The following is an 18,836-nucleotide window of genomic DNA, read 5'->3' as shown; positions in this document are numbered from 1 at the left end:
CTCACTGACAGAAGGCTGCTTTCAGTATCCACGTGCGCTTTGTGAAGGGCGCTCGCGCAAGTGGCTGTGTGCGACTCCGTTTAAATGTTTAAATGTAGCCTACTTGCATCTCAAAAGGCTTTTATGACGCGAAATTAATGTAAACACAGTCAGTTAGATGTCTTAAAGGATTAAACAGACAGGACAAAAACATCTTATATTTCAAAAGAGATCTGTGCATTATTGTGAATGCAGCTTATTCTTCCGCTGTCTATGATGACATCAGTAATAGGCTAATCAAACAACCATAAAGCTGAGAAAGAAAAATCCCTCACAGCTTTTGAATGGAAAACGTTCAGATACTCTTAAGTACTGAAAGCACTCTTTGTTTATTGCTTGTAATGTTTTGTTGTTCCTCTTTATTATTATTTATTAGACTACTTGCTTCTATGTTTTGAAGCTGTTTATAGCCTATATTTAAAAATCTTAACATACAATTGTATTAATTTTTTTTAAAACTAGTAATTATTTTAAAAGTACTTATAATTACATAGACTATGTATGAAATAAAAAAATAAATAAAATAAGGTTACAAAACTAATCAATAAGAAAAAAAGTGGATCAAGAATCGTTTTGGAATCGGATTGTGACTCCCAGAATCGGAATTAGATCGGATCGTGAAGTGCTTAAAGACTCCCACCCCTAATAATATTATATATTATATATATACACACACACACACACACATTATATATATATTATATTATTATATATACTGAATTGTTTGCATTAGGCTTGCTGCAGCAGTCTGTGTTACCAGTGTTCATAGGTGCCAATTTATGTTTCTGCTGGTGGGTGATTATTACTTAGAAGCATTGAAACAGGAGATTCACATCAGAGTCCATTTAGCATGCTTCTGTTTTTCAAATAAAACCAAATATTCCACACATAAGATGAAATCAACAGATGCACAAGTATACTGGATGAAGCCCTTGTACATTAAGTAGGCTATATGTTTATTCTGACTGTACATAGAGATTTTCATGGAGGAAATTAACAAATATCCTACTCATTTTTGTCCGACTTTGAAGCATACTGTCATATGAAACTCCATGTAATCACAATATGAGCTGATAATGAAAACTGTCCAAACATCCATACAGTCTTTTTATTTCATGTTGAAATCACAGAATCACGGAAGTATGAAATTTTCAAAGGTCAATATCATTACTTATTACTGGCTGATTTTGGGAACGGAACAAACTCCATTAGCCACTCTAAAGTATTACAACCCACAGGAACACGATGTGAAATCGACCAATCAGAGAGGTTCAAGAATCTCAATCGATTTTTATTTGATTTGTTTAAGTTAATGGAGAATATCTCGTATTTTCTTGTGGGTGCTCGAGCCCCTGTGCACCCATGGGATCGGCACCTATGCCGTTATTACATGGTGTTCGGCCATACACGATTACATTACTTGGCCACCGTGGCACCGCTCCCACGATTCAGTTCAGTTCGACAAAGGATGCTACAATTATAAACTGAAAGCGTCTGCTCTACTTCATACAGCACAAGCTGCAGATTCGCAGCACAGTGCAACAAGAGTCAGATTTCACTTATCACGCAATGAGATTATGGAGAGATGACTGACAAGACCTTGGCGGAGGATTTGCTGCGCAACAGATCCTGAGCATCACTGACAAATATCTTATCTTGTAAAATGTGTGGTCAGTACCGCCACTCCCTACACAGAGTACGTGTGATCACAAATTCTAAAGCAAAAGCGATTTCAATACCTCGCATATAGATAGCGGTTCACCGATGCCCACAAATTATAGGCCTATACACAGAGTATGCGTGATCACCCCCCTCTCTCTCTTTAACCTCATTGTCTTGTATTATTCATAATATTGATGAGCACTAACGTTAATAAACACAAAGCCAGAAATGACTCTTCAGCGGTCACGTGCAGTACAGGCATTTGATTTTCCTGCCGTTCCTCCTCTTAAATAAATCTCTCTCTGTCTCTCAGACAGTAATGTCAGCAGAGCAGGAGTCTTGGCTCCAGTGCCGATGGAGCAGATTGGGTGTAATATCGCTTAATGTTCGTACGCATGCATAAACTAAAGTGAGCAGCACAGCAGTAAGATAAATCACAACCGGCGCTGATGTCAGGAAATCTCTATAATGCAGAGACACACATACACATGTTGATGTGGACTTTCCATTGACTTCCATTGTTTTATACTGGGCTAATGGGATTTTCTAACCCATATCTGTGCCCAAACCTTTTTGCATTTTCTAATATAAGCAAGACATTTTATAGTATGTTTATTAAGACATTATCTCATAGGAACTGTTAACTGCTCACTACTATGCAGGTGATTTCAGGTTTTACTATTCTTGTGGGAACATTTAGTCCTCTCAACGTAAGCAAAACCTGATCACAAAAATGGAAACGACTGCGGCTCATGCACACATACAAAAACACACAATGGCTTTTAAGGCTTCTTATTCCAAAGACAGTAAAATGATGATCATATTACTAGTGCTTATGGGACACATCAGCTCAATTCAAGTCCCATCGCTGTAGTTATGCCGCATGTATCCCCGACTGCCTTGCGCTCAACTTTCCGCTCAAAGCCAACTAAAACTCTGTTTTCTCTCTAAGGGTCTGTCAAAGTACTGTAATCTTGTGACATCATGTGCAAAACATTCCCTGACCCACCCTTGGATTCCTTTGGAATCACAAAACTAGATTTTTTATAAAAATGCAATGAGGTGAATGCACACTGTAACATCACCGGTATAATGCTAAAATATTTTCGGTGGTTTCCAGGATGTCACTTTTTTTAAAATACACGAGTTGAAAATCTGAAAGTCTGATCACCCCTCTCCTTGTACTTATGAGCAATAGTAATAGTAATATTTGCCTTTGCAAACACCTCTAATAATTGAATTTTTACTAAATTAATTATATATTTAAATATAAATAATAAAAATATATAAATACGTCAATCCTTCAATAAATGAATTAAAAAAAAATAGATACATACATATATATGCATGGAGAACAAACTGTCTCTCCTGTCTATGAACTTTTGGGTGTGTTTGGGAGCTTGGAAGAGATTTTAGGAGTGAAATGAGAACAATGCATAGCCTGTGGAGGAACAGATCTTTTCTATTATTCATCAAACCACCCCTACCAACCCCACCTCTGCTGCTTTAACAGAGGACTCAGGTATCAGGTATATAGTGCTGAAAGCAGAGAAAGAGACCTAAGAAAGAGAAAAAGAAAATGTTTTTGTGCAACTTAGTATGAAATGGTGTGCGTTTAAGCGGAGCGATTCACAATGACTTTTCATAGATTAAAATATAAATGGGGAAATAGTGCTGTTTCGTATTTTATACTGATGCATTTAAATGTAAACAAGTAAATATTATTCTTCCAGTCATTAGTGTTGGAGATTTTCAGTGACTCTTTCTGTAGGAAACATCAACATGCCAATATGTGTCGACAAATGACCATCATAATGAGTGAGTCACTGAATCAATCAACCAACCGATTCGTTCAAAAACACGAATTAAAGATCAGGAACGAAACAAGTGACTTTCTTCATGAGAGAGTTATTTGAATTATTCACTAAAAATATTTCTGCATTCATTCTGAAAGAAAAATGTTGCTGTATGTTGCTCAGAGATGCACATGGTTAATGGACCCTTTTCAAAACTGTAATGTATTTCCACAACAATTAACATCGCAAATTTTTTTAATATATTGTATTTTTTAAAAAGGTATATATACACATACCTAATATTATTATATATTATTTAATAATAATAAATAATTTATAATGTGCTTATCTCATACCCAAAGGTCTAAAATACAAGAAATAAAAATATAAATACAAGACAATAAATACAACAATAATAATAAATGCACACAGAAAACATCAAACAAACATCCTATTAAAAAAGCTTAAGTCAAACTAATCAGTATAGGCTATTTTAAAAAAATTCTTAAAATAGCTTAAAATGAGAGCATTTGCTTTAAAAAAAAATGTAATTTAAAAATGTATATATATATATATATACACATACATACATACATATCCACACCCACACAGTGCTGCTTGAAAGTTTGTGAACCCCTTGCAGAATCTGTGAAAATGAATAATTTTAGGAGGGATCATACAATTATTTTTTATTTAGTACTGTCCTGAATAAGATATCTTACATAAAAGATGTTTACATATAGTCCACAAGACAAAAAGTATAGCTACATTTATAAAAATGAGCCCGTTCAAAAGTTGAACTATGTACCTTTGGTTCTCAATACTGTGTGTGGTTACCTGGATGATCTACCACTGTTTTTTTTTGTGTTTTGTGATGGTTGTTCATGAGTCCCTTGTTTGTTCTGAGCAGTTAAACTGACCAATGTTCTTCAGTTTTTATTCTTCAGTTTTCCAGCATCTTTTGCATATTTGAACCCTTTCCAGCAGTGACTGTATACACACACACACACACACACACACACACACACACACACACACATTAGTAGTAGTAGTAGTATCAGTAGTAGTATAGAATTATTATAGAAAACGCGTTGGGTTTCCAGCAGGATGTTTTTTGTTTTTTTTTAAATGAATCATTTGATTGATGTGAAATATCCTGGCATGCAAGTTCTAAGACATTCTAAGGCAACCGCTGATAAACTGGTTATTTCACATCATACTACATCTTAGATTAAAACCAGCTACATTGCAAAACTATAAACACTTTCATTTCATGCCTGAAACAAGCCAAGAGTACAACCGGTGCATTGACTTCTAGGATGAAGTATAGGTTGAAGTATGGGTTGAACTCGGGTTCGGACCAAGAGATCAAACCGAGTGTAAAAACAGGATCTGAGGTCTGCAGATGGAGTATTTTACAGCACTCTTGAGCAGAGATCAAGGGGAGAAGTGGATAAAGTGCTCCAGACAGGCTATCCCACAATGCACTGGGCAGGCACCATCACTTTTAAGTGGATGAGTATGAATACAATGCAGAATGTAGGGAATACTGGGTGTGCGAATGATTGATGGGCGTCTTAGTGAAGAATGATGAGTGTGTGCAGCGAGGGCACAGTGCCTGCTCTGGCACCGACAAACAGATTTCCCGACAATCATAGTCTGAGAACAGCACGTCAGTCTCAAAACATCTCCAAATCCAGATACACACCTGTTTGGCAGCTAAACCAATCATGCACTCAAGTTTGACTTGGTAAGATACGGGAACTTGTTCAACAATAACAGCAATAAAGCACAACACTCAACCATTTACCTGCTTAAAGACCATCAATAATGAACCTTTGAGCCAAAAAAAAAAAAAAAAAAGGATATCACCAGGATTTTTATGGTTGAGGAGCAGGTGAAAAAGGTGTGTTTTATATAACCTCTCACACAGCCAAATGAAACCAGATGAGAGATGGCAAGTCTACCGATGACTTAAGCTCACAATCCCCTTCTATCATATGATAATAAACAGTAAGAACAGAATGGCAGGGAGAAACCCATGGTGTGATCTTACACTCTGAAAGAAAGAGAGAGAAGAAATACAAGACAATGGAAAGAAAAAGATATACTTGACACCTTTGGGAGTTACTGGTATGGGTCTGACAAGCCAATGGCCTGTTGCATGAAACTAGCTGAACAAACTCAGATTCGAAGCAGGTTTAGAGTTGACAAAACCATACAAATCCAACCTGGTTTAGATCATGTTAAGCGGGCTCACTGTGCTCTGTATAAACATTCTGTCAACTCAGGGTTTGATCCAGAGTTTGTGATAAACTCTAGAGCCTGTGCACCTGAAAGTGTGATGTGCTGCCAATCACATGGAACAAGGAGAGCGTCAGTTTGATATTCCAACTGTTATACCATATTACAATATTGCTTTTATAAATAAATAATTTAATTATAAATAATTTTTTGGGTCATTTTTTGTCCAAAGGCCTTAATAACAAAAAACAGATATGACATCCAAAGTATGCAAGGTAGTACAATTAGATCACTTTTATTGAATCCAAAAGGTTTTAATTATATTTTGCTCTATATAAAGGTATTTTAAAGATTCTGAAGTGTCAAAATGTCATTTGGTTTAACCGTCCAAAGGCCAATACAGCCATTTCATTTGTGATTAAAATATCTTAAAATGTAATAAATGTATATATTTTTTATTCTGGCATGATTTTATAACATCATATATTTCATTGATGTCATTTGGCGTTACCAATATAAAGGGACCATTTTGGACCAAATCATGCAGTCAATATCATGTGACAGGATGTGACATCATTCAGACACCTGCAAAGGACCAAATGGTTGTGAAGCAAAGTAACTAACTCGCTCCTAACTATATGAAAAATTAAAGTTTTCACTTGTTCATACGCATGTCCCGAACCATCAAGTCATTCGGTACAACCGCTATAAAACATGGAAAATGCTGTAATATTGTAAAAACTACTAAATATTAAATACTAAATGACTAAATATAAAATGTTTGATTGTCCTTTTGCTAGCTAGCTAGCAAGCTAACTAGATAGATATCAGCATGTTAGCACTGTTTGAAAATATCGTCATTCGGTATAACCAATAGTGTCATTCGGTAAAACCGAAATTTTGGTTAAACCGAATGACTTTTTTTGTGACAAATTTTGTCCATCTTGTAAAACATGACAAAATCAGTGGTAACAATGAGATTATGCGTTTTTTTTATAATCAATTAACACTTAATAAAACTTCAAAATTAATGATCATCTCCATTTTTTTTTTTTTTTACACTTTTAAAAACCTTATTCATTAATGACCCAAATATATAATAATAATAATAATAATAATATAATACACACACATATATTTACAAACTTTTATGTTAGATGTGAATAATTGATTTGACAGCACTGAGAAATCTGCTAAATCTGACAAAACTTGCCATCACACCCCTCATACACACACACACTGGAAATGAGGAGAATCCGTGACGCAGCTGTCTCCATCCACCAGCTGTCCAGCTCCTCCCTCATGAAGCCCAATACTCAGAGGTGCCCATCGCCATGACAACGTCCTGAATAATGCACGCCTGCACGGCATGCTGGGAGTGAAGCGCTCCAGCGGAGCACACACATACTTCTCTGTCTTCTGCCTTTGAGTTCACTTTTCAAAGGGGCTCTATTTCACACATTTGTAACAGTTTATTCTTTCCTTGAAGTCCACTTATGTTGAAGTTTCTTTCACACACACAAAAAAAATTCATCACCACCTTTTCTCCAATCCATGGGTATCTTTTTGTTTTCCAATAAAAAAAAAAAAAATAAATTTAAAAAAAGAGAGAGAGAATTTATCTTGAATATCTGCCAATGCCACAAAGCAAAATACACTTATATTCAAGATACAATCACAGTTTTGTTTTTCAGGAAATATATATTTTTATTTGAAAACAAGACTCAAGTAATATTAGACATCAAAGATGCGCATGAACTACAGTAAGAGGCTCTTGTTTCCTGCTCAATCATCTGATCTGTTTGTTATGAGTTTGTTGTTATGTTTGTCAGCTGAAGTGCTGAGGTTAACATAAACAAGGAAGTCTTCCTGATCAATTCTAGCTATTCATTCACCCATGCATTTAATTACAGCTTTAAGCAGCATCTTACGTCTAATCATGAGATCTGACAAATCCTCAGCAAAGTCCCAGTTTGTTTACACGCAACACAGCTTCTTCTGCCATTCTACTTAAGCAGACACACCAAAATACTACAGTCCTGAAACAAGACATCCATCCCCCGGTTTCACAGACAAGGCTTAAGCCTAGTTCCAGACTAAAACGCATGTTTGAGCTGTTTTAACTGAAAGCAACTTGCACTGACATAATTATCTTAAAATATGTCAGGGGCATTGTTTTGTCTCAAGATGCACACTAGTAATGTTTTTTCTAAAGCATGTTTATAAAAGCTACTTAAATGTTCTAATTGAACTAAGGCCTAATCCTGGCTTAATCTAAGCCCTGTCTGTAAAACCAGGCCTACATCTTTAAATACCCTCCAAACATACGTTTTGAGGCCCTCAGCCCATTTAATATCTTTGAGGTCATCTAATATGCTTTTTGCAGAATACACAGAATAATAAATAATAATTCAATAAAATAAGTAATAATAAAAAGTCAAATTAAATAATAAAAAGCACCGTTTCCCTTCCCAATCATCAACTGTTTGCAAAGGAAGAGTCTTGCATTTATTCATTTTAAAAGCATTCTCATTGCATTAATTTAAGCCACAAGTTGTCTTTTTTTTTTCCTGAGCTGTGATGTAAATGAAAGGTTATTAAATTGTCTATTTAAAAAAGTAACATGGTTTCCACAAAATATTAAACAGCAAATCAGCATATTAGAATGATTTCTGATGAATCATTTGACACTGAAGATTGGAGTAATGATGCTAAAAAATTTCACTTTGCATCACAGTATAAATTACATTTGAATGATAGTGTAATTTAAATATTTTTTAAGTAATAGTGTAATTATGCCACAACTTCAATATGCCAAACCAGTTCATGGGATTTTAAAACATTTTGGTGCTCACATTCCAGTAATATGATGCTTTATGATATCACTTAATCAACCATTAGGTCAAAGTACATCTATATGCCTGTAGGCCTAAACGTTTACTAATAAACATTATGAGGCAAGTTTGCTTGTGCATGTGGGAATAAAATTAAAAACATATTTAATCTGAACAGGACGTTAACTCAACCAAACTTCAAGAACTGTTGGAATGTTACTGTATGAATTGTGCATTTGGACTCCTTTATAGTTCTTAGTCATATCAGAGTGTGTGGAGGACGTTTTATGGTTCATATTGTGGGGGTGTGAAAATGAAGTTCATAAAGTATTCTGCTGGAATATGAGTGATGACAGAATACAGTCATCTCTAAAATAAGAAACAAGAGGCTTGGTTCTCTTAAGGTCACACTGTAAATTAGAACTTAACACAGAAACAGAGCTTAGAGGAACTCAAGATGTTTATGAGATTCCTGTCTCTGTCAACACTGCTTGAGAGGTCAAGAGTGAATCAGACTCATGAGACTCTCATCCAGGTATTTTCCATTGCAAACAATGACTGATACACAAAGCAGCTCTGTGATGACATTATGCAATGTGAAACAGGTGTAAGCGTTAGTCACTAGTTCATTCTCACTGTCTAATCTCCACGCAGGCTGTAACCTTCTAAGGCAGCATCCTAACTAGACCTCTGATTGATTAGAAACACTCTGTAAATGTGCATGAGAATTTGGCTAAAATAAGCTTTAACAGAAGCTGCCTATAACTTTTAAAGTCACTATGAAATTAAAAATGACAATTCCTATTTTTTTGTAAATTGTAGTATTTATTATAAATGATTTATCCGTGCACATAATTATTTTTTTAATTCACGTGGCCTTGTAACCTTTAAAGGGGTCATGAATTGCGCTGTTTTATTGTTTTATAATGTTTTCTAGGGTGCAGTTATAATGTTAGTATGCTTTTTACATCAAAAATTGACATAATTTAGAAATAAAAGGCATTTTTCCTACCCTGATATTAGCCCTCTTATTTAAACGCTCTGTTTTAAGGGGCGTGTCTGCTGTGAGACTTCAGTGTAAACACCCACTGTTGTGATTGGCTAACATCTTTCCATTTGAAATAGCCAAGTATTACTCTCTCGAAAACTTTTAGCATGATTTTACTATTACAGCTCTCAAGGTTAACTAATCATGAGAAGTGTTGATTATAGCATCATATTTAAATCTATGGCATTATATTTAGATCGTGTCATGAAAGTTTGCAGTGGTGAACATTGTAGCCAGTGATCTCGTCAACTCAATTTCTGCACACTAATGAATGCTTTCATCGTAACTAATAGTGCAAATGCATTGTAACTAAGATTCGTTGAATAAAATGGGAGTTTTGGCATGAGTCCAGAGCTTAGCCACTGATAAACTCGCGCTGTTTGATTGACAGCTCCAGTGTATGCTGTTTGATTGACAGCTCTAGTGATTGTAAAGGGAGCGTTCTTTGATTGCTTTCTATATATAACTTAATCACTGTTTAAATAACAGATTATTTTCATCCTACTAAGAGAAACAATGTGAAGCTGACTGTTTAGTCACTGGTTTGATTTACTGACATGTAGACAAAGAACATCTGACTGTACATGAATCATTACATATCAGATCAGGCATTAGAATTAACACAGTTACTTACATGTGTACAATCCACAGTGAAATGTACCGAATACAAATAAATAATGCTCAACTAAGACATTCACATTGTTGAAAACAAATAACCATATTCCTAGCATTAGGATCCTTTGAAAGGTAATGTTTTTTTTAGTCCAATATCGCTCTTCTCTCCTCCTCATCTCACTAACACACCAGTGGGCGGGGCTAACGTTGCAATGATGAAGTAGGCATTGATTTCTTCTGCAGAGGCGGCGTTTCACCTATCTATGATAGATAGGCACATTCCATCAGACGTTCGCTAGGGCCTTTGTGTCAATAAAAGCTTTCATTGGACTAACAAGGAAGTTTTCTGAAACTTACAGGATATTCTTATAGTACAATGACCTCTTATATATCAAAAGCTCAAGGAAAAGTTGATTTCTCAATTCATGACCCCTTTAATCAAAATAACTTACCCTCCCTCTTGAACCTACATCTTTTCTTGAGTTTACTGGTGTGAGGGCAGGACAACCTTATGTTAGGAGTGCACCTATAAAGGGGTCATGAATTGAGAAATCAAATTTTCCTTAATCCTTTGACATTGTCCTATAAAAATAACCTGTAAACTTCCATGTTATTCCAAAAACAACTTGTATTGAAACCAAGCTCAGAAAACGACTCATTTCAGATTTTGTCATATTATGACGTAATAGTGTGACGAAAGACCGCCCCTACAGAAGATCAACGCCTACTTCTACATCATTGCCTCTTTAGCCCCGCCCACCGATTCACGCATGTCATGTAGTAGTAAATACGAGACTCAAAATCAGAATTACTCCAGCAACAAAACGATAGAGATGGCTCTGAGGATTACATAACGTTTTGAAGTGCCAAGTTGTGGAAAAACAGTCTTTGCATTGCCATCTGTGTGATTCTAACATTAAGAAAGCATTGATGAACTTTATTTTGAATGGAGTTCCAGTCAGATCGCGTCAGTAAGACACTGTTTGTTTGCTTCATTTAACTGCGGATTCGTTTTTAAACAAGCGCCAACTACATTGGATCCGACAGTAATGTCGCAATACATAAGCCTAAGTAAAAGTGTTGTTACCATGTGTCACTATTGCTTTGTCTGATACAGATCATTTGATATGTACTGACTGAGTATTTATACTGTAGCGCCACAGTCAAACTGAATATTTGTGATAGTTGTGATTTGCGGTTCTTTCCTTTACTTCAGCCTTTATGGGGTTAATGCGTTGAATTCCCAGATACGGAAGAAAGCACATAGAGAATGCTGCTTTTGTCATTGTTTTGATCTAAGCGACTCGCTGTAATCCAGAATAAAAGCTTCAGTGAGAGAGAACTTAAGTTTTGCCATCAGTAAGACATTTCAACACGTCTCATTTTATTTAACATGACACTGCAAATGATAATGAATACATTTTTCATTTTATTGAAAAGGATGAATTATAAATAGCCTGTAAGATTTATAGATTTATACATTTCAATGTTAATATGCATAGATGTTTCAAATTGTTGGCAAATATTTCAACTATGTAACGGGATATTTTTCTACATCGGAAATTTTCAAAACAATTCCATACGTGTAATGGCAGGGACGTTGAAAATTATTTTAATATGCAAAACTGTTACCAATTATTGCAGTGGGCATTTACTTCCAAATCTTGAACGCGGCACGCTTATCAAAATGGAGTGTTCGAAAGAGAGGGTCAAAAACAGGATAGAAAATAGCTTATTACCTCTAATATAGAATGTTTTTGGTGTAAAAATCTTGTTAACATTATAGTGGACCTCAGAGAACATTAGAAAATTTAGAAAAAAAAAAAAAAGGAAAAATGCAGTTAATGACCCTTTTAAACTGTGATTTGGCAGATCACAAGGTTTGGACATGAGAAGCATTAATGAATACAGATACAAGAGGATGAAGTGGAATACCATATGCAAATTTTATTTTAAAAAGCCATTTTTAAGGTTCATAATATTGTTTTGGGAGTTTTCTCCAACAGGTTTACATGCATGCAAGGTCAAAAAACACTTTAGTTTTCTCAAAATAATAATAAATTTAATATCACCTCGTTTCTCAAAGATTCTTAAATGATTAGCTCGAAGCAGTTCGAAGATTCAGTCTCTCTAAACCCCTCCTTTCCGTAAAGCCTACTCTGCTCTGATTGGTCAGATGGCCCAGTCTGTTGTGATTGGTCTACCGAAAACAGCGCGTGTCGAAAACAAAATGCCCATTGCCATAACTAAATTACACCTCCGGAGGCTTATCAATTCTCAAGAGATTGTATACAATGTATGGATGGAAAAGACGGCATCGATTTTACCTTATCAATTCGAGCCCGAGGCAAGTCCAAAGATGAAATGTCTGAAGTAGCCGATCAACCAGAAACTCTAATAGCAAGCACGACTGGAGACGGACGTTTATATACGTGATAGCAGCGTCATTGTTACAGACTGTGAGGAGCAAGCTGGTCCAAATAACCTAGGTACTGGCCCATCTTTCAAGAGCAAGCGTTTTGCGAATCCCGCGTTGAACTCCCCAAGATTTGAGAAGTAGTCGTCAGTAAAACGTAGGACACAGCGTCTTCTAGACACAATGTTAACCACACGAAAAACAGCGTTTGAGGGCGGGTCAAGTTGTTTGTGGGCGAACAATGTAGAACATAGGCGGGCATTAGGCAAATGTGTTATCCAGTGACGTGTAGCCATCACGGAAGTGAGACTGGAATTCCTGACGACTCGTTTAGGCAGTTCAGAGTCGATTCTTTCTTTTGAGAGACAATAACTTTATTTATTGTGCACTTTTGCAGATCGTTTACATTCACAGACAGCTACACATTGCATGAAAGGTAATATTCAAAAAAGCATAATAGGGACACTTTAACAAGGTACAGCTCATGACATGAATGCATGTTATAACAGCATGTTATACAGTATGCAGAATATTATCAAAGTCCCTTTAAGACAAGTCATTTCACTCGGCGGCCATCTTTGAAACGCCTCTCGGGCATGCAAGTGCAACTCCTATCTCTTTGAATGGGGAAACATCAAATTCTCCATAGCTGTTTGGATTAAATTTCATATTTGAAATCACCAGTGAAATCTGACAACATCTGTCTCATAAATTTTTTTTCCAAACGCTCGAATCATGACAAAAAAAAAAAACTGTATTTTTTAGGCTGGATCAAGCTAATGCGCATGCGCAGACCTACATGCGCGTCTTTTGTGCCTCATGTCAGAGGCGCGCGTCTGACTTTTTCTATAGAAACCGGTGCTTCTAACGGCCGCTGCAGTGAAGCGATGACTTTACCAGTCGGCGATTGGCTCTTATTTTGAAGGCAGGACTTATTCCGCCATATTGCGCGTTACACTTTCTCCCATTCAAAACAATACGAGTGACATGTCTTGTGTTATTCTATAGTCTTTGATATTATACAGTAACTATTTATATAACAACAATATAAAAATTAAATCTCATTCTTTCATCAAGATTTTTGCATTTTCTGAAGTGCATGTAAGTCATCAGAGTCTAAGGAAAACACACTGCCATAGGAGGGTGTGGGATGAACGCGAGAGCGTTGCTATGCAGTTGCTAAGGTTTTTTTTATGTGGTTGCTAGCAAGTTGCTATGGAGTTGCTAAGGTTTTCTTAATGGGTTCTTTCTAACACGATACTATGCAGTTGCTGAGGTGGTCTGAGTGGTTTATAGCATGTTGCTATGCAGTTGCTATGGTGTTTTAAGCACTGCTAGGGTGTTCTGTGTGGTTTTACACTGTCCTGAGCATTACAATCCAAAATCCATGTGACATACAGTACAGGCTGAGCGGGAGGAAGGGTGAGGAAGAGTTGGAGTTGAGTAAATGAAGGGGGTTGGAAGAGGAGAAGTGGACAGAAATGCCGTGGCTCATTTCTTCTGAACTCATTCGGGGGCCATGCTCTGAGATGATAATGTACAATGACAGGTATTGCATAACAATAAAAAAGGCAGGAAAAAAATGGGCCACAGGAACGCAAATTCAAAACCTGTACGCATGCTACAAGCTCACTGAACCTTCAAAAAGGTACATGGACTGTATTTTCAGAAGTAAATTAGGTTATAAAATTCTGTTTCTGAATGCTGCATCCAGCTCTTGCTAAACAGCTCCTGAGCAAAGTCCATTTTAATATGAATGTAAACTACATAATGGGAGCAACATGGATGTCAGTGCAGTATTGTTTTGTAGCTCCAAATAGGCATTGTTTATCTTTAAATGTGGGTGGAACGAGACGTTATTTCAGCTTAGTTTCATAATCAGAATACAATGAACTATTTCAAAAGATCAAGGAAAATCTTTCTACTGATTATATGACACTTTTAAGCGGTCACATGAAAATCACCCCTGCAAACAGGCATCTGACCAGTGACACCAAAGGACCGGAGCCCACCGCTGACTCCCACAGTCTTCCTGTGCAATACTTCTTTTTCTTTAAGGACGTGACCTTAAGATTGCTTCTTTTTTTTTTAAAGACAAGACCTTAAGATTAAACACTTTTTACTCCCATCTCTGCAAGGCAACAGAGTAGCTGCATTGTCCGCTGCTGTAACTGGCTAACACAATCTGCATTCTTGCTTTTGTTAGTATCACTCGCAGAGAGACCAGGAAAAAGAATATTCCCACATGCTTCTACTATCAGTAGAACCTCCTTATAACTACTCTTCTTAGTTTCTTCCATTGTTTTTACAAACAAAATAAGAAAAGATCTCACATTTACCATTCAAAAGCTTGAGGACAGCAAGAAAGAAAGAAATTTTATTCAGCAATAAATTGATCAAAAGTGAGGGTAAAAAAACTTAAAAATGTTACAAAATATTTTAAATAAATACTGTTTAAATGTGTTTAAACTTCCCATCCATTAAAGAATCCTGAAAAATGTATCACAGTTTATACAAAAATATGAAGCAGCACAACTTTTTTCAACATTGATAACAATAAGAAATGTTTGAGCAGGATATCAGCATATTAGAATGGTTTCTGAAGGGGAAGAAAGGGACAAAAAAAAATGTATCAGAAAAAAAAAAAAGGTACAAAAGCTGTCACTAGGGTGATACTCTTTCAAAAGATACACCTTGACCTTTGTACCTTATTTAACCCTAAATGATGCATATTAGTACCTAAATGGTACATATTGGTACCTTTCGAAGGGGTACAGTCCCAGTGACAGCTTTTGTACATTTTATTCAGAGAATGTGTGACACTGAAGAGTCAAGACTGGAGTAATGATGCTGAACAAAGACTGTTTTCTGCTGCCAGGCCAATAGATGGCGATGTCACTTTGTAAAGAAAAACTACACGCCTATAGACTGAACACATAATATGCATGCGCATGAAATCACCGTTCTCACAAATTTGCGTTTTTGTAGTTTACACAGAGACGATAACGGTATCATTTTCAAAAACTTGCACTTTGAAACCCGTTTTCAAAAGTTTGTGTTTTCAGACACCCAAAACACCACTGTTTAAATGAATGGCCAAAAAGCATAAAAAGTTTTCCGTTTAGTTGAACGGTTTTCATGGAAACTAGGAAAAGACTTCTTTCAAAAACATTAAAACACCGTATCGAGTCCCGACCTCAAACTTTTGAATGATATTGTATATCCTAAATAATAAAAAGGGTTATAAAAAACATTTATAGCAACTTGAAAGTACTAGCTTTCCATTTCACAACCACCCACAATACTCTAGCATAATGGTGATGAGTTGTTGACTTCGGTACCAAGTCGGTACTGAAATTTTAAAAATGTGATGATACCAGCATTTCCCCCTAGAATTTTGAGGGTATTCTTAAACACCTCTGATTGGCCATTGTGTTCATGCACTCAACAGATATGTCTGTGGCAAATGTTTTTGTAAGTAAATGTTTTTGTGTAAATGCCGTATCTGTATAAGCGTCAAAGATGTCTATTTACAACATGCTTTGAAGCGTTTGATCATTGTAGCCAATCACAGACATATCTGTTGAGTGTGTGAACACAATGGCCAATCATAGGTGTTTAAGAATCTGCTCAACAGTGCTCAAAATGCTAGGGGGAAATGCTAGTATCGTCACATTTTTAAAATTTCAGTACCGACTTGGTACCGAAGTCAGTACTTTTGACAACCCTAATTGGTAAGCGGCATTTACATTTTCTGCAGAAGTCTACAATAAACAATCATATTTGTTGTCAAAGGTGGTGTAGAAATTAAATACTGCACTTTAAATTAGAAAAAAACTTCTGATTTGGTATAGAAATGCCATAGTTTTATCCAAATTGCACAAATTTTATCCACAAGACCACAAGTGTGTTATTTGACCTTAGTTGGTACACATGTACAGATAATAAAAAATTCTTGTTTATCATTTGTTACTGACTGTAAATGCCTTTGCAAATCTGGTCTGATCAAAAAGTACAGTCAGACACACTCACATAACAATGAGTATGAAGTCACAGCAGTGCTTCTAGGCCAAATGCACATCTGTGAGGGGGTGGTTGGGTTTCTTGTCCCATGTTTTGGGATGATAAACAGGGTGTTACTGAAACCATATGGTGACGTGTGGCCCAAGGGTGTGCTTACTTCTGAATCAGCGACCCCCACTTCACACTGACAGCACAAACCCCCCCAATAAATGAATCGGTTTGATATCTACAGATCTGCAGATGCTGGTACTTCATGCATGCGCTTTCAAGCAATTAGAGTCCCACATGCAAAAATGCTTACATCACACCTAGACAAAATTAGACTGGATGAGCATTTCAACTCACAGAAAAACATCCAACACAATGACACCATCTCACTGCTAAAAATACCCGTTAAACGATGACGACAACGTTATGAGAATGAAAACACTGTGCTCCACAAACTAGAAGCCACTTGGTTGGTTCACATTTTTGTTCAGAAGTGAAAGATTGCAGAAGCAATGAATTCGTGCTATTTGCCACTTACTCGTTACCTTTTAAGCGTATGCATAGGAGAGCTTCTGTAGGCCATTTACAGATATCAGACCGTGGTGTAATATCCCGGAAGAAACATACGCTTGACTTAACTGGTTTAAGGATTTTGCTGATACATGTGACCCAATTCAGTCCAAAGTGAGCTGAACCACTGCTCTTATCTCACACTTATACTATCATCTACAGCATGTCAAACAAATCCTCCAACTATACTGAAAAACCACTGCAATAAAACCACCTAAGTAGGCTAACCCTAAGAATTTCATTCTGAATTTATACTTTTTAATATACACACTTGTAAAAGCGTCAAGAGCCTGTATACATATTTTATTTTATCAAATGACAAAGGATGCCAAACTCACTAACCCAATGTAGTTCGAACACTGACAAGGTTCATGGATATTTAAAAATCCTGAAGGAATGCTAAAGGTATTTAGATAATAATTTGGAAACAATCCAAGGGACCTAATAAGAATCAAACACCCATGGTAAACCTGAAATTCCCAGTTTCAGTTAAATCTGTTCAGAGTCATGGATCTTACAGAATCTTTTCCAGAATATAATACAGATTCCATCAGCAGCAATCTCGTAGTATTTTTGACTATGGACTTCTCATTTGTCCAGTGTGAACACAGTGACAGTCGTGAGCTGCTTACACGCCCAACAGTGCAAATAGTGAATGAGCATATTCAGAATGTTGGATAACTAGGCCTTATTTTTACATTTAGCCTATATTTATGCATTTACCAAAGCGACTTACAATAGAGGAACAATCAATTCATTAAAGAGCCAACAATATTTATAGTGTTTTACATAAATGAGAACATACAATAACTGCATTGAAAATAATGATATTAACAAACTGTTATATTTAATATTAATTATTATAATTTATATATTGAATTCATATTTTATATTTAATTACATGAAATTGCTATGGTTTTATTACATATTTTATTGTATTTAAAAAAAAACAAACATAAATATTACACAGACATTATCGAAAGTATTATTTAATTATAATAAATATAGCCCATGTTGTCTGTATTGTTTTGTTTTGTTTAACGTTTATATTATGATAACTGAATTGAATATAAGGCAGGCATACCTTTTGCTGGAGGCACATGTAACTAAAGCCGAGATCAGACGGTGTTATTTGATCTCAAACCACATAAACGAGGAGAAGAATCACTATAATCCGTGCAATTCCTGCTGATAAAGCCACATCCGTGTGCTGTCTGTAATGAATAAGCAGCGCTTTCTCTGTCTGTTCTCCACAGACACGCGCCCCACGCCAGCCAGCGCGTCTCCGCGTCACGCAAGATCCCGGTAAACGCGACTGCGGCTCCGCGACACGCGTGACAGCAGTAAAGAGCACTCACCTCTGTCCAAAGACGCGAATGTGAATTCCCCGAGCAGACTCTCCCTCGCTCTGTCACGCATTCAGTGTCTCTCCGCGCTCATTTGCTCCAGTCTTCTCCTGTCTGTCTTTCTGTCTGTCTCGCTGCTGTAGAGACACACACAAACCTGCTGCGTGAAGCGCCGCCCACGCGCGATCCCAGTGGTCATTAGTTCCCCACGCAGCGCTGCGCTCACGAGACGCGTCACCTGCACCAGTGGAGGAG

General features: G+C 36.5%; 2 protein-coding genes across 3 annotated transcripts in view; one reads left to right on the top strand and one right to left on the bottom strand.

The window, feature by feature from the left end:
* Positions 1-18,821, bottom strand: part of pak1 (p21 protein (Cdc42/Rac)-activated kinase 1) — a 57,679-nt gene extending 38,858 nt beyond the window's left edge. Inside the window, exon 1 of one of the 2 annotated variants that reach the window (XM_051870626.1) lies at positions 18,594-18,821. Coding sequence is in view for 1 of the 2 variants with exons in the window: in XM_051870624.1 (XP_051726584.1) it covers positions 18,320-18,337 (18 nt within the window). In the remaining variant the exon portion in view is untranslated. The other variant, XM_051870624.1, reaches the window with a different exon arrangement.
* The window catches only part of aamdc (adipogenesis associated, Mth938 domain containing), a 73,855-nt gene that overhangs the window by 20,745 nt on the left and 34,274 nt on the right, over positions 1-18,836 (top strand). The gene's annotated exons all lie outside the window — the stretch shown is intronic.

Source organism: Ctenopharyngodon idella, chromosome 18 (genome assembly GCF_019924925.1).
Source record: "Ctenopharyngodon idella isolate HZGC_01 chromosome 18, HZGC01, whole genome shotgun sequence".
Lineage (NCBI taxonomy): Eukaryota > Metazoa > Chordata > Actinopteri > Cypriniformes > Xenocyprididae > Ctenopharyngodon > Ctenopharyngodon idella.
This window is presented reverse-complemented; position numbering and strand designations above follow the sequence as displayed.